Here is a 15,637-nt window from a genome sequence, read left to right as displayed (position 1 = left end):
TGTGTGTCCGGCAAAGTCTCCTGCTCTGTCCACATTCCCATTACTAGTAGCGGGAATGAGGACAGAGCAGGAGACCTTGCCGGACACACATCAGGGGATCAACTCACGTGACAGAGCCCCAGTTACACAGGAACAAGTGTGGATTGTGCAGACGCCACTTCAGAGCAGCAACTGGCGGGGTTGGAGGCGAGGGGAAAAACTAGAGTCAGTGGAGCCAGAGGACATAGTGGAGCACGGTTATAATCAGTAGCAGTCTACAACCTATATAAAACCTGCTGCAAGTTCGCCTCCGCCTGCTGCATGATTGATCCTGGGCTCCAAAAACGCCAGTTGGTGTTCAGAAGTGCCGTCTTCACAGAGAAAAACACACAAGCTCCTGTGTTAGTGGGGTTCAGTAATGTCTGCTGCTCCCCTGCTGTGTGGATGGCAAAGTGTACTGCTTCCTCCCAAATCACATGACATCTTATTTTCTACTTGCTCCAAGTTGGCCTCAGCCAGCTCGGTGATTGATCCTGGGCTTCAACACAGCCAGTTGTTGATTGGTAGTGCCATCCGCACAGATAGAAACACTCGCTCCGGTGTCAGTGGGGTTCAGTAATGCCAGCTGCTTCCCTGCTGTGTGGATGGCAAAGTCTCCTGCTGCCTACACAGTCACACTACTACTGATTTTTAACCATGCTCCACTTAGGCCTCTGGCTCCACTGTCTCTAGTATTTCCCCTGGCCTCCAACTCCGCCAGTGGCTGCTCTGAAGTGGCGTTTGCACAATCCACACTTGTTCCTGGGTTACAGGGGCTCTGTCACATCAGTGGATCCCCTGATGTGTGTCCGGCAAGGTCTCCTGCTCTGTCCACATTCCCATTACTAGTAGTGGGAATGTGGACAGAGCAGGAGACCTTGCCGGACACTCATCAGTGGATCCACTGGCGAGCCTATGGTGCCCAAAGTTTAGGTGCTTCCTATGTGGGCTGCGGGTTCTGGTACTAAAGGCAGGTTCTGTAGTGCCAATAGGACAAGCACCCCCTGTAGGTCTGTGGGTTTCGGTAACTGCGGCGGGCTCACGGCCTTGCAACTTTGTCTTTTTCATGGGTACCTTCTGCTACCCATCCGGGTTCCAGCAACGTCAGCTGGTTCTCGGCAGTGCCTTTGGCCTAGGTGCCTCCATCTTGGTATCCGAGTTCCAGCAACGTCTGCTGGTCCTTGGTAGTGCTTTCTAGCACAGGTACCTCCTGCTTAGTAACCGTGTTCCAGCACCGTCAGCTGTTCCACGGTTGTGCCATTGGCTGTTGTTCCTTCTGCTGCCACTCTGGGTTTGAGCACCGTCAGCTGGTTCTCGGTAGTTCCATTGACTCTTGTAGCTTCTGCTACCCATCCGGATTCCAGCACCGTCAGCTTGTTCTCGGAAGTGTCTTTGGCACGGGCACTCCCTCCTGCCCAGCCTGGTTCCAGCACGCCTGCTGTTTCCGGGTAGTGTCAATGTCGCTTTGCCACCAATACGTTGTCCTGTCGTGTTGCGGTCTGGTTAGCCGAGTCTATGGTGCCTGCAGTTTCGGTGCTTCCTATGTGGGCTGCGGGTTCTGGTAATAAAGGCTGGTTCCGTAGTGCCAATAGGACAAGCACCCCCTGTTGGCCGGTGGGTTTCGGTAACTGCGTCCTGCTCGCGGCCTTGCAACTTTGTTGATTATGGGTACCTTGTGCTACCCATACGGGTTCCAGCACCATCAGCTGGTTCTCGGCAGAGCCCTTGGCCTAGGTGCCTCCTTCTCGGTATCCGAGTTCCAGCAACGTCTGCTGGTCCTTGGTAGTGCTTTGTAGCACAGGTACCTCCTGCTTAGTAACCATGTTCCAGCACCGTCAGCTGGTCCACGGTTGTGCCATTGGCTCTTGTTCCTTCTGCTGCCCCTCCGGGTTCCAGCACCATCAGCTGGTCCTCTCTAGTTTCATTTGCTCTTGCAGCTTCTGTTACCCATCCGGGTTCCAGCACCGTCAGCTGGTTCTCGGCAGAGCCTTTGGCCTAGGTGCCTCCTTCTTGTTATCCGAGTTCCAGCAGCGTCTGCTGGTCCTTGGTAGTGCTTTATAGCACAGGTACCTCCTGCATAGTAACCGTGTTCCAGCACCGTCAGCTGGTCCACGGTTGTGCCATTGGCTCTTGTTCCTTCTGCTGCCCCTCCGGGTTCCAGCAAAGTCAGCTGGCCCTCGCTAGTTCCATTTGCTATTGTTCCTTCTGCTACCCATCCGGGTTCCAGTACCGTCAGCTGGTTCTCGGCAGTTCCTCAGCCTTCTTGTACCTTCTGCTACTTTTCCAAGTTCAAGCTTGTGGAATAGTTTTTTGATTCTCACTCTGGATCTCCCTGACGATGACCCTGAAGATGACCCTGCAGACCACACCGTAGAAGACCAAAAAGATGACAGTCAAGAAGATGACCACGAGGACAAAGAACATGACGACAACCACCAAGATGCAGAACAACAAGAGACAGAAGGCCAAGAAGCAGAAAAACCAAAAGCAGAAGAACATTAAGCATAAGACTAAAAATAAGAGCAAATGATATTATCTAAATTATAAGCAGAAGAAGACTAAGCAGTGTATGGGGGTGAGTCCGTTCCTCCTCGTGGTGCCCCTGGAAAATGCCTGCTGCTGCAGGCAAAATTGAACGCGGACAAATCCTGCTGTAAATCTTTTGTGACAGGCAGAACGGAAGGTGTAAACTTCTAACTTTTCTAGATAACAACTACAGGAATGCCTGTCACAAATAAGAATATGATGAAGAAGACGAATAGGAAGAAGATGACGAAGTAGAATATGAAGAAGAATAATAGTTGAATAAGAAGAATATGAAGAATGTAAAAAAAAAATTATAGGAAGAAGGTGAACAAGAAGAAGAAGATGATGAATAAGGTGAAGAAGAAGTTGATGAAAAAGATGCTGCTGCTGAGGATGATGAAGGAGAAAGTGTGGGAGAAGTAAAAAAGAAGGTGAAGAGCATGGAAGTAGTGAAACATACATATATGACAAAATATAAAAGAGGTTAACATAGTCAATATCTTTGTAACTCCTAACGTCTTTAAAATTAAAAAATTATTACTGCTATTCCATTTGATTGGGCTAAACCTCTATGCCATTAATGTCTCCTCCACCTCCTACAATACATTCAACATTATTCTTTGTTGTTTTTCTTCATGTAGCATTAACCTACAAGGAAAGAAAGGGGTTTTTCAATTCCGATATTTCTGTTCCATTGACTTGAATGGGACTTCCGGGATCGGAATCAGCGATACCCGACATTTTTTTTAGATCGGCCGATCCAATCCGATCCGATATTTTTCAATATCGGGTGGTATCGCTCAACACTAGTCATCACCCATCTTGAAAAGTTTCCCCCCTCCTATATACTAATGTGCCACAAACAGGAAGTTGATATCACCAACCATTCCCATTTTATTTAGGTGTATCTATATAAATGGCCCACCCTGCATATATATATATATATTAGCCAGATATTCACAATGCGCATAATGAGTCTATAGTGTCGAGACTAGAGTTGAGCGAAACGGGTCGAAAAAATTCAAAAGTCGCCGACTTTTGGCAAAGTCGGGTTTCATGAAACGAAACCCGACCCTAGGATGAGGTCGGCCACGAGGTCGGCGACTTACGCGCCAAAGTCGCGTTTCAAAAGTTTGTTTTGCGCTCTTTTTCAGCCAATCAGGATCCACGGACACTGTGGGCAACGTGATGACCTAGGCACGGGTCACCACCATCTTTCAGAAGGGCATGCAAGTGATTGGCTTGCTTTGGTGGGCGTCACAGGGGGTATAAAAGGGCATGCACGCCGACCGCCATCTTACTTCTGCCGATCTAAGTATAGGGAGAGGTTGCTGCTGATTCTGTAGGGAGAGCGTTAGGCAGGGAAGAACACAAAAAAACTGCTTCTGCTGCTAGCAATTTGGCCTGCACAACACACAAGTCACTGTGTGTGCAGTGCAAGGGGAGGCTATATTGTGGTGTATCAGTGGTGTTGGTTGTTGGGCTGCCTTTTAAGGCTTCCTGACACGCTGGCATTGCTGTTTACCCACTGCTCCGCAAACTGCTTTTTTAAAAGCAATCCAATCTCCCTTATCCTCTAGTCACTTTTGTCACAGCTGTGCCATCGAGCGTGTCACATAGCGCTCAGATATCAGTGGGCCTCACACAATCCACAAGTGTCCAGTGTCCAAAAGTGTACGCAGAGATTCAAAATCTCCATTATCCTCTCGTCACTTTGGTCACAGGCAGCTGTGCCATCGAGCGTGTCACATAGCGCTCAGATATCAGTGGGCCTCACACAATCCACAAGTGTCCAGTGTCCAAAAAGGTACGCGGAGATTCAAAATCTCCATTGTCCTCTCGTCACTTTGGTCACAGGCAGCTGTGCCATCGAGCGTGTCACATAGCGCTCAGATATCAGTGGGCCTCACACAATCCACAAGTGTCCAGTGTCCAAAAGTGTACGCAGAGATTCAAAATCTCCATTATCCTCTCGTCACTTTGGTCACAGGCAGCTGTGCCATCGAGCGTGTCACATAGCGCTCAGATATCAGTGGGCCTCACACAATCCACAAGTGTCCAGTGTCCAAAAGTGTACGCAGAGATTCAAAATCTCCATTATCCTCTCGTCACTTTGGTCACAGGCAGCTGTGCCATCGAGCGTGTCACATAGCGCTCAGATATCAGTGGGCCTCACACAATCCACAAGTGTCCAGTGTCCAAAAGTGTACGCAAAGATTCAAAATCTCCATTATCCTCTCGTCACTTTGGTCACAGGCAGCTGTGCCATCGAGCGTGTCACATAGCGCTCAGATATCAGTGGGCCTCACACAATCCGCAAGTGTCCAGTGTCCAAAAGTGTACGCAGAGATTCAAAATCTCCATTATCCTCTCGTCACTTTGGTCACAGGCAGCTGTGCCATCGAGCGTGTCACATAGCGCTCAGATATCAGTGGGCCTCACACAATCCACAAGTGTCCAGTGTCCAAAAGTGTACGCAGAGATTCAAAATCTCCATTATCCTCTCGTCACTTTGGTCACAGGCAGCTGTGCCATCGAGCGTGTCACATAGCGCTCAGATATCAGTGGGCCTCACACAATCCACAAGTGTCCAGTGTCCAAAAGTGTACGCAGAGATTCAAAATCTCCATTATCCTCTCGCCACTTTGGTCACAGGCAGCTGTGCCATCGAGCGTGTTACATAGCGCTCAGATATCAGTGGGCCTCACACAATCTACAAGTGTCCAGTGTCCAAAAGTGTACGCAGAGATTCAAAATCTCCATTATCCTCTCGTCACTTTGGTCACAGGCAGCTGTGCCATCGAGCGTGTCACATAGCGCTCAGATATCAGTGGGCCTCACACAATCCACAAGTGTCCAGTGTCCAAAAGTGTACGCAGAGATTCAAAATCTCCATTATCCTCTCGTCACTTTGGTCACAGGCAGCTGTGCCATCGAGCGTGTCACATAGCGCTCAGATATCAGTGGGCCTCACACAATCTACAAGTGTCCAGTGTCCAAAAGTGTACGCAGAGATTCAAAATCTCCATTATCCTCTCGTCACTTTGGTCACAGGCAGCTGTGCCATCGAGCGTGTCACATAGCGCTCAGATATCAGTGGGCCTCACACAATCCACAAGTGTCCAGTGTCCAAAAGTGTACGCAGAGATTCAAAATCTCCATTATCCTCTCGTCACTTTGGTCACAGGCAGCTGTGCCATCGAGCGTGTCACATAGCGCTCAGATATCAGTGGGCCTCACACAATCCACAAGTGTCCAGTGTCCAAAAGTGTACGCAGAGATTCAAAATCTCCATTATCCTCTCGTCACTTTGGTCACAGGCAGCTGTGCCATCGAGCGTGTCACATAGCGCTCAGATATCAGTGGGCCTCACACAATCCACAAGTGTCCAGTGTCCAAAAGTGTACGCAGAGATTCAAAATCTCCATTATCCTCTCGTCACTTTGGTCACAGGCAGCTGTGCCATCGAGCGTGTCACATAGCGCTCAGATATCAGTGGGCCTCACACAATCTACAAGTGTCCAGTGTCCAAATGTGTACGCAGAGATTCAAAATCTCCATTATCCTCTCGTCACTTTGGTCACAGGCAGCTGTGCCATCGAGCGTGTCACATAGCGCTCAGATATCAGTGGGCCTCACACAATCCAAAAGTGTCCACTGTCCACAAGTGTGTGCAGAAATTCTAAATCTCCCCTGTCCTATAGACACCTTGTACCTTGTTTTACATTACTATATAGTTTGTTGGATTTTGTCTACATTTCTACCAAAAATGAGGAAGGCTGGTGGAAGAGGCCGTGGAATTGGGCGGGGGTTGGCAGCTGGTAATGATGGTGTTGGTGGTGGATCTGATGGTAGTGGCAAGAGCAAAATAGGACCGAATGCAGGAGGTGCTGACCCTGCGTCATCGTCTGGCTACATAAGGCCTCGAACGCTTAGTTTTCTATGAGTTGGCAAACCGCTTTTAAAGGCAGAGCATCAGGAAAAAGTTTTGTCTTACATTGCTGACTCAGCCTCCAGCTCTATCGCCTGCTCTTCTTCAGTTGTAAAAAGTAAAAGCACTGAGTCGTCATTGGAGGCTCATGTTCATGAACCACACCTTTCCTTGTGTCCTTCACCCCAACCAAGATTGAAGGATGACGCAGGCCATACTACTGATTACTCCATGGAGCTGTTTTCACATACCATGCCTGGATTATCAAGTCAAATGGTGAATTACCCAGGCCAAGATGAATCTGACATGGAGTGCACTGATGCACAGCCGCTGATGGATGATTCTGCTGGTACATTCACTCAGAGCACTACATTGTCCTCGCAGTGTACAGAGCCAGATTTTGACCCTGATGAGACTCAGGTGCCCCTTCCCGCACACTATACCACCATACACGGTGACACAGAGAAAGGTGCACATGACATAGAAGAGGAGGTGATGGATGACCCAGTTGTTGACCCAGATTGGCATCCATTGGGGGAAGAGGGTGCTGCTTCCAATAGCTCAGATGAGGAGCATCCACAGCAGACATCGACATCGCAACAGCTGTTATCTGGCAGGCCCGGAGCACTCCAAAGACAGGTTCCAAACATCAAAAGAGTTGCTGGACAGCTTGTCCAGAGGGTCAAAAGATCACAGCGTGCTAGGCCGCAAAATGTCTGCCAAAGTAGGAAGAGTGCAGTGTGGCACTTTTTTGAACAAAATCCTCATGATCAGGCCAAGGTTATCTGTAAGAAGTGCGCAAAGACCTTTAGCCGAGGGAAAAATCTGAAAAATTTGAATACCAGTTGCATGCTTAGACATTTAACCAGCATGCACTTGCAAGCGTGGACACAACACCAAACCTCAAGTGCCACATGTGCAACTGATCACAACGAAGGTAGTCAGCAACGCTACATTGTTTCCCCCACTGTAAGCCCACCGGTTAGCACAGCAGCAAATGTTGAGGTGTCGTTGCAAGGCCACAGCAGTCAGGGAAAACCCACTGTTATATCAACGAAAGACTGATTCTAGGCCATCAGAAAGAACACCAACTCCATCACCATCATCAACCCTCTCTCAGTCCGCCCTGTCCACCGCTACTTCCACCATATGCAGCTCTCAAGTCCAGCTCACCCTCCCAGACACTATGAGTAGGTCAAGAAAGTACTCAGTCTCTCATCCGCGTACACTGGGTTTGAACGCCCACATTGCCAAACTAATCTCGTTTGAGATGATGCCCTTTCGGTTGGTGGAAAGCACAGCTTTCCGCGAACTCATGGCCTATGCAGTACCACGCTATGACCTACCCAGTCGCCACTTCTTCTCTCGCAAAGCCATCCCAGCCCTCCACCATCATGTGAAAGACTGCATTGTCCATGCACTCAAGCAGTCAGTGAGCGGAAAGGTGCACCTCACAACTGATGCATGGTCCAGTCGGCATGGCCAGGGCCGTTACGTGTCCATCACTGCGCACTGGGTTAATGTGGTGGATGCAGGGTCCACAGGGGACAGCGGTGGTGGGACAGTGCTGCCTAGCCCACGGTATAGGAAACAGTTGGCTGTAGGCGTTCGACCCTCCTCCTCCTCCTCCTCCTCCAGAAGCGAAAGCTCGTCCACAGAGCGCAGTCGTACGAGCACTCCATCTGCAGCTGCCACTGTTGCACACGATGTGTCCCCCTATCGAGCAGCTAGTGGAAAGCGTCAGCAGGCTGTGTTGCAGATTATGTGTTTGGGCGACAGACACACCGCCGAAGTGCTGGCCGAGTACTTGAAGCGACAAACTGAGTCATGGCTGGGCAGTGTACATCTTGAGGCAGGCAAGGTAGTTAGTGATAACGGCCGTAATTTTGTGGCAGCCATAGCCCTTTCAAAACTCAGCCACATACCTTGCTTGGCTCACACCTTGAACCTGGTGGTGCAGTGCTTCCTCAACAATTATCCGGAGTTAACAGCCCTGCTCCAGAAGGTGCGAAGACTGTGCGCGCACATCCGCCGGTCGCCTGTACACTCCGTTCGTATGCAGAAGCTGCAGCGATTGCTCCACCTTCCCAACACCGCCTCATTATCGACATTGCAACAAGGTGGAACTCCACCCTGCACATGGTGGAGCGGCTGTGCGAGCAGAGGCAGGCCATAATGCATTTGTGGGAGGATACACGGCCAGGCACTTTGAGAGCAGACATGGAGTTGACAGGCGTGCAGTGGTCGAAGCTGAAAGACCTTTGTAAAGTCCTTCAGTGTTTTGAGGAATGCACACGGCTGGTAAGCGCAGACGACGCCATCCTAAGCATGAGCATCCCACTTATGCGTCTGCTCATGCAAACTTTGACGCACCTTAAGGAGCAGGCGTCTGCAGCCAATGTTGATGAGGAGGAAGAGGAGGAGGGAATCCTTGATGACATTCAGCCATTGTCTGCTCAGGGACCTCTCCTGGACGAGGTCGAGGAAGAAGAGGAGGAGGAGGAGGAGGATGATGGGGATGATTACTTAGGGGAGGAGGATGCATCTCATGGGGCAAGTGAAAATGTTGGCGTGGCAATGTCTGGTACAGGGTTTGTGCGTGACTGGAGGGATGTGGATTTGCCAGAAAGTGCTCCTCCACCCAGCACTCGCAGTGCATCATTGACACCGGGAACATTGGCCCACATGTCAGATTATGCCTTGCGGATCCTAAAAAGGGACCCCCGCATTGCCAAAATGATGAACGATGACGATTACTGGTTGGCCAGCATCCTGGATCCACGCTATAAAGGCAAATTACAAAACATCATGCCACAGGAGAACCTTGACCTAATATTGGCTAATAAACAAGCAACTCTGGTAAATCGGTTGCTTGAGGCATTCCCAGCACACAGCAGCGGTGATGGTTCTCACACGAGCCGTACGGGCCGGGGGCAGCTTGGCAGAGGTGTTCGTGGTGCACACAGCAGAAGTGGCGTTGGAGACAGGGGTTTCATGACAATGTTGTGGACTGATTTTTCAAATACCGCTCACACAACTGGTAATACTGCATCGATGGAAAGTGACAGGAGACAGCAGTTGTCAACTATGGTTACAAACTACTTTTCCTCCCATATCGATGTTCTCCCACACAGGTCATTCCCCTTTGACTATTGGGCCGCTAAACTGGACACCTGGCCTGAATTGGCCCAATATGCCTTACAGGAGCTCGCTTGCCCAGCTGCAAGTGTGCTATCGGAAAGAGTCTTCAGTGCAGCTGGATCAATCCTGACAGAAAAAAGGACCCGTCTGTCAACCCAAAATGTGGATGATCTAACCTTCATTAAAATGAACCACGCATGGGTTTCCAAGGATTTTGTCCCACCTTCCCCTGATGACACATAGGGTGACAGAAAAATGGCTTGCTTTGGTCCACCTCTTCCTGGTACTTCACCTATTTCGCCTTTTGCATCAGCTGAATGTCCAACATCAACATATGCCACTTTCTAAAACTCCCTAACTGTGCTGCCTCCCCCCCATGGCCGGGGTAACCACCTAGCGCACGACACCGTGCGAGTGCCGTTGCCCTGGACAGGTGGGTAGGCCGACTCTTGGGCGCGGGCACTGGCACAGGGTCCCTCATAGTGCAATCAAGTGTCTCTGACGGCGGTGGTGCACACCCGCCGTCAGACACACCGCTGTACTATGAGGGGCCCAGTGCCAGTACCGACGCCCAAGAGTGGGCCCCCCTTGCTTGGGCAGGGCCCCAGCATTTGCAATCTTTACCTCTCCCTGCTCCTCCGCTGTGTAATCTGGTCCGTCAAATCCATACTGTGCCTGACACCGTCTGAGCCTGCCTCCTGAGACATATATTTTGAATGTGTACGCTATCCATACATGTTATCCAGGGATACGGTACCCTTTCTAACCTTTGTGCAATGACGTGCAATCCATACTGGGCCTAACACCGTCTGAGCCTGCCTCATGCTGTATAGACATATATTTTGAATGTGTACGCTATCCATACATGTTATCCGGGGATACGGTACCCTTTCTAACCTTTGTGCAATCACGTGCAATCCATACTGGGCCTAACACCGTCTGAGCCTGCCTCATGCTGTATAGACATATATTTTGAATGTGTACGCTATCCATACATGTTATCCGGGGATACGGTACCCTTTCTAACCTTTGTGCAATGACGTGCAATCCATACTGGGCCTAACACCGTCTGAGCCTGCCTCATGCTGTATAGACATATATTTTGAATGTGTACGCTATCCATACATGTTATCCAGGGATACGGTACCCTTTCTAACCTTTGTGCAATGACGTGCAATCCATACTGGGCCTAACACCGTCTGAGCCTGCCTCATGCTGTATAGACATATATTTTGAATGTGTACGCTATCCATACATGTTATCCAGGGATACGGTACCCTTTCTAACCTTTGTGCAATCACGTGCAATCCATACTGGGCGTGAGAACGGCTGGCGAGCTGTTAAGCAAGCTACAGCACCTGTCCAGACAAGTACAGGGATTCCCTAGCGAGGAGACTTATTTGATTGTTTTCAATGTTGGGACAGCAATTTTTGGGGAGCACTATACTCTGGAGAATGATAGATGGGGCCCACCATACACTGGAACATTCCAAAGGTGGACATCAGACACTGGAGCAGCATTTACAGGGCCCATTATACACTAGAGCATTAGAAATGGGGCCCATTATGTTTGGAGCATTATTTGGGCCCATAAGACAGTGGAGCTTCATCCATGGGGACCAACATATAATGTAGCATTATGTGGAGCTCATCATATACTGTTTCAAACATTATATGGGACCAATGATTCTGTATGGAGAAATAGATGGGCCTCGTCATGAGATGTAAAAAGTGAGGTATTTTTCATTGTACTATACCGCTATTTCTCTGCCGTATCGGAGCATGATGAGTTGTGGTATGTGTTAAAGGGGCGCTCTTTCGCCGAGGGCACATGAAAACCTGCAGCCAGCCCTCCCCCCCCACAGCTTTAGCCAAATAACCCCTATTTTTCAGTGCGTAACTTATATTATGAAGTTAATTAAGGTTGACAAGCTTAAGTAAGAAGAATTGATGCTTTTGGCATTCAAATGGGCACTGTTGGTGTGTTTCCTGTCCTCCTCTCACTGCCGACTTTTATTCCCCATTGACTTACATTGGGTTTCGTGTTTCGTGACGACCCCGACTTTTCCCTATAATCGGACGATCTTGCTCGACCCGACTTTTGGAAAAGTCGGGTTTCACGAAACGAAACGCGACCCTAAAAAAACAAAAGTCGCTCAACTCTAGTCGAGACCTTAATAAGTGTAGTGCCGTTCCCCCATATCAGATTTTGAAAGACATAATAGTGTGGAGTACTCCTACTAATTACATGCAAAGATGGAACAATGGAGTAATCATAAACCACAAAAATGGCATAAAAGAAAATAAAGTTTATTCAATACAATATATAAAATATCAAATAACATTACAAAGAAGAGGGCTTGTAGCAAAGGAGAAACAACAAGTACAAGGGGGTATTCCTATCCATCACAAGTATCCTCCATGGTACTAAAAATCACCAAATAGTACGGTGATGTCGAGTCTGGGTAGTGAGTAGCAAGTGTTAATTGGCTCAAGATTCTTTACAGTTTACAAAATATGCAGTGCATACAGGCACACCAAGAATTAAGAAAAAAAGAGTAAAGTAGGTACACTCTCATTAAATGTGTCAGTATACTGAGAAGTGCAGATTGTGCAGATTTGAAGTGTAACCAAGGACACTGAAACCAATTATAATACACAAGTTCCCACATATGTAGCCCAAGTCACAACTGGTCATAAATCAGTAATGGGACCAACAACTTACCCATGGCGTATGAGGATAGAATGGCTCACACTGCTCCGACGCGCGTTTCGCTTTCTCAAGGCGTGGTGCTTGAGAAAGTTTATGATTACTATTCTTCCCTCTCTACATATAATAAATACTGTTTATATACTGTAAACATATATATACTGTATATTACTCAGGATGGCAGAGCCCAGTCCAAAACTTGCATCGAGGTCCATCAGACTTTAGTTACACCACTGCCCTGGAGGTCCCTTCCAACTCTAACATTCTATGACTCTATAATAATAGCACACACAGTAGAGTAGTAAAGGAGACCCAATGGGGGGAAGATCAGCTGTTTAGAACAATTCAGAGCATAGCAAAATGAATTCGTCTGGGAGACTCATGACTAGAATGTAGTAGAGTCCAGCAAGTAGAGCAGAGATGATTTAGTCAAGAGAATCACAAAATGCAGCAGAACAGGGTTTAGCATGAGACTTTCAATCTAGTTATAGCACAGCTCAGTGTTAGGAAAGGAATAGGGTTTGTTAGTGGATGATAGCAGAGCTCAATATGAGGAGCAGACCTGGGTTAATCAAGAGACTCTGGAACTTGATGTAGCAGGTGCAACAAGGTAAGCAAAGCTGTTTTTTTGTCAGGAGTCTCTCAATCTTGATGCAGTGATGGGCGCACCCACTACATGAATACTCAGGAGATGTCTAGCAGCCTGAGCAGGTCTGTAAGTCCAATAAGTGAGATGTAACTTGAGTGCGCTGGATTATCGTGTTAAGAATAGAGGGAGTCAGCCATGATAGGGGTAATATGGAGGGCTCAACACTGCAGACAACGGAGGGGAGAAACAAAGTCTGTATGCTGGAAGCTCTTCAGCTCCTACTAGTGGTGGCTGCTGAATAACGCAATGGTAACATGTCACAGTAGAGAATGTATTATGAAAAGAAAGTTACACATTTAGGAAGAAAATGCCAAAAAGAAATGAAGAAAGACAAGAATTTATTTACAGTATTAATTACATAGAGAAAACAACAATACAATGTTGTGCTATGGAAATTGTTGACGCAGCTTGGTTTCCAGAATGGCAGAAATGGACAATGCTGGACCAGGTGACCATGGATCCACGGGAGGGAAACAGATTCTGTGATCCTTCCTCTCAGTTACGCAGAATATTTGTATTTCCATTTTACGTTCAGAAGCCCATTTTGTAGCAATCGGGATTAGAAGAAGTTGATTTCTGCTGCTGGCCGCTTTTACTACTGATTTTTGACCCTAAGAAATACTTGAAACTGGGCCAAGGGTGTGAAGACATGCAGTGCACATTGTACAGTATTTACTAGAATCATTGATTTCATCCTGGTCCTTAAAGAAAGGGAAGATAGAACCTGTAAGGTTTACTTTGGAGCCCACCTGAGCTGAATAAGACGCTGTACCCTATAATTTATAGGATTCAGAAAGTACCATTACATTTCCATAGAGTATAGACATAAAGACCACTTCTCCCCTGACGGAAAAAAACATCTCCTCATTAACGAGATTGCCGGGGTTCTCATCGCAGTCCCTGGTGTGTCCCATCAAATCCATGCAGCGGAGTTACAGATCATAGGTCTGATATGTCTGGTTTGTCATACAAAGGATTTCTGGTCTCTTAATTTGCACCTGTATAAGAGAAGACAAATGGAAAAAGACTACTTAGAAGATTTATGTGACACACATACATTTAGCGTCGACATAATTTGCAGTTTGGATCTTATTCATCTTTCCGGTCTTTCACGTTTTTCATGCAATACCATGCCTGACCACAAGGTGCGCTGTGACTGGAGGCAATGTCTCTGAGCTGCACTGATCACAGATCACTGTCAACATTATCAGTTCAACAGGCTGAATCGACACCTAGTGGTTGAAACATATAAGGCAAGATTCCCTAAACATGGTGAAAAATAGTGAAGTCACCTTACATATGGGTGTAAAGTGAAAATGAAAAGCATGTTGGGGAATTCATAGTAATCGATAGCCGTGGAGTGGACGTTCTGGATACTGGGTGAGTAGCGCTACATCTAATCCCAAATCTGATATGCTTTCTGGGGTGAGAAGTCTCAATAACTATTATCTTACCGTCATTTTTGGGTCTACTTTGTCCAGAGATGGCCTGAAAGGTTTGTTTCTATAAATAGTGGTCCCATAAAACTCTGTTATAGAAAAGGAAAGGACACAAAGGAGGATATTACATTTCATCAATATTTCCCTGCAGACTGACAAAGAAACATGACAAAACAACAATAAATTGCTCCCTCCCGGCAGGGTGACACCCATGACTAACGAGAACTAGGAGTCTAGCTTTCCTCCACAGGGTGACACCTAGTCATTGACAGGAGGGAGCAATAAGGCCACTCCTACTTTCCAATCATAGAGTCAGTGGTCCACCTTCCCCCACATAACGCCAAAGGCATCACCAAGGGATGAGCGAATCTCACTAAATCCAAAACTCTGGCAGATTCGAGTAAGATTCAGTCCAAATCAAATTTACCTCGGAAATATGATAGTTATGTTCTGAGGTCTCTCTACACCCCAAAACGTAATAATCGTGGAAAAATAGTGAACAAAAGCCAACTCTCTTGCCCTAGGCCGCTCCGCATCCCTCTTGCTGCCTCAGGGGTCAGCTCCCTGCTCGGTCCTCTGTTTGCTTCAGATTGGTCTACGCTCTTCAATGCACATCATCCAGCTCTGACTATACCTGGTGTAGTCCCAGAAGATTGGCATCAAAGAGCGATGACTGTTTGGAAGTGAGCAAAAGACCAGGGGTGGAGTTTCAGTGGTGGGACAGGTGAAGGACTGGGCAGGTAGAGACTTTGGTGGGAAAGGTGAAGGACTGGACGAGGAGCTGCAGGAGTGGGACAGGTGGAGGACTGGATGGGGAGTGGCTTTGGTGGGACAGATGAAGGACTGGACGGGGAGATGCAGAATTGCGACAGGTGAAGGACTGGACAGGGAGTTGCAGCGGTGGGACAGGTGAAAGACCGGATGGGGAGTTGCAGTGATGGGACAGGTGAAGGACCGGGAGGGGAGTTGCAGTGATTGGACAAGATGAGGACCGGGCAGGGATTGGCTGCAGTGGGACAGGTGAATGACTGGGTGGGTAGCTGCAGCGGTTGGAAGAGGGAAGGCCCAGGCAGGGAGTTGCAGCGGTGGACAGGTGAAGGACCGGACAGGGAGTTGCAGTGCTGGGACAGGTGAAATACCAGGCAGGGAGCTGCAGCAGTGGGACAAGTGAAGGACCGGGCAGTGAGTTGCGGTGGTGGGACAGGCGAAGAACCAGGCAGGGA

The 15,637-nt window shown here is 48.2% G+C and overlaps 1 protein-coding gene across 1 annotated transcript in view; it reads right to left on the bottom strand.

The window, feature by feature from the left end:
• Window positions 1–13,296: 13,296 nt before the first annotated feature.
• Window positions 13,297–15,637, bottom strand: part of LOC141074123 (uncharacterized) — a 236,798-nt gene continuing 234,457 nt past the window's right edge. Inside the window, exons 24-25 of the mRNA XM_073561654.1 lie at window positions 14,430–14,503; window positions 13,297–13,973 (exon numbers count right to left, since the gene is read on the bottom strand). Of these exons, the coding sequence (XP_073417755.1) occupies window positions 13,908–13,973; window positions 14,430–14,503 (140 nt within the window). The 3' untranslated portion in view covers window positions 13,297–13,907. The remainder of the gene's footprint in view (window positions 13,974–14,429; window positions 14,504–15,637) is intronic.

The sequence above is a fragment of the Dendrobates tinctorius genome, unplaced genomic scaffold, assembly GCF_039654945.1.
Source record: "Dendrobates tinctorius isolate UK_male_01 unplaced genomic scaffold, ASM3965494v1 ptg000324l, whole genome shotgun sequence".
Lineage (NCBI taxonomy): Eukaryota > Metazoa > Chordata > Amphibia > Anura > Dendrobatidae > Dendrobates > Dendrobates tinctorius.
This window is presented reverse-complemented; position numbering and strand designations above follow the sequence as displayed.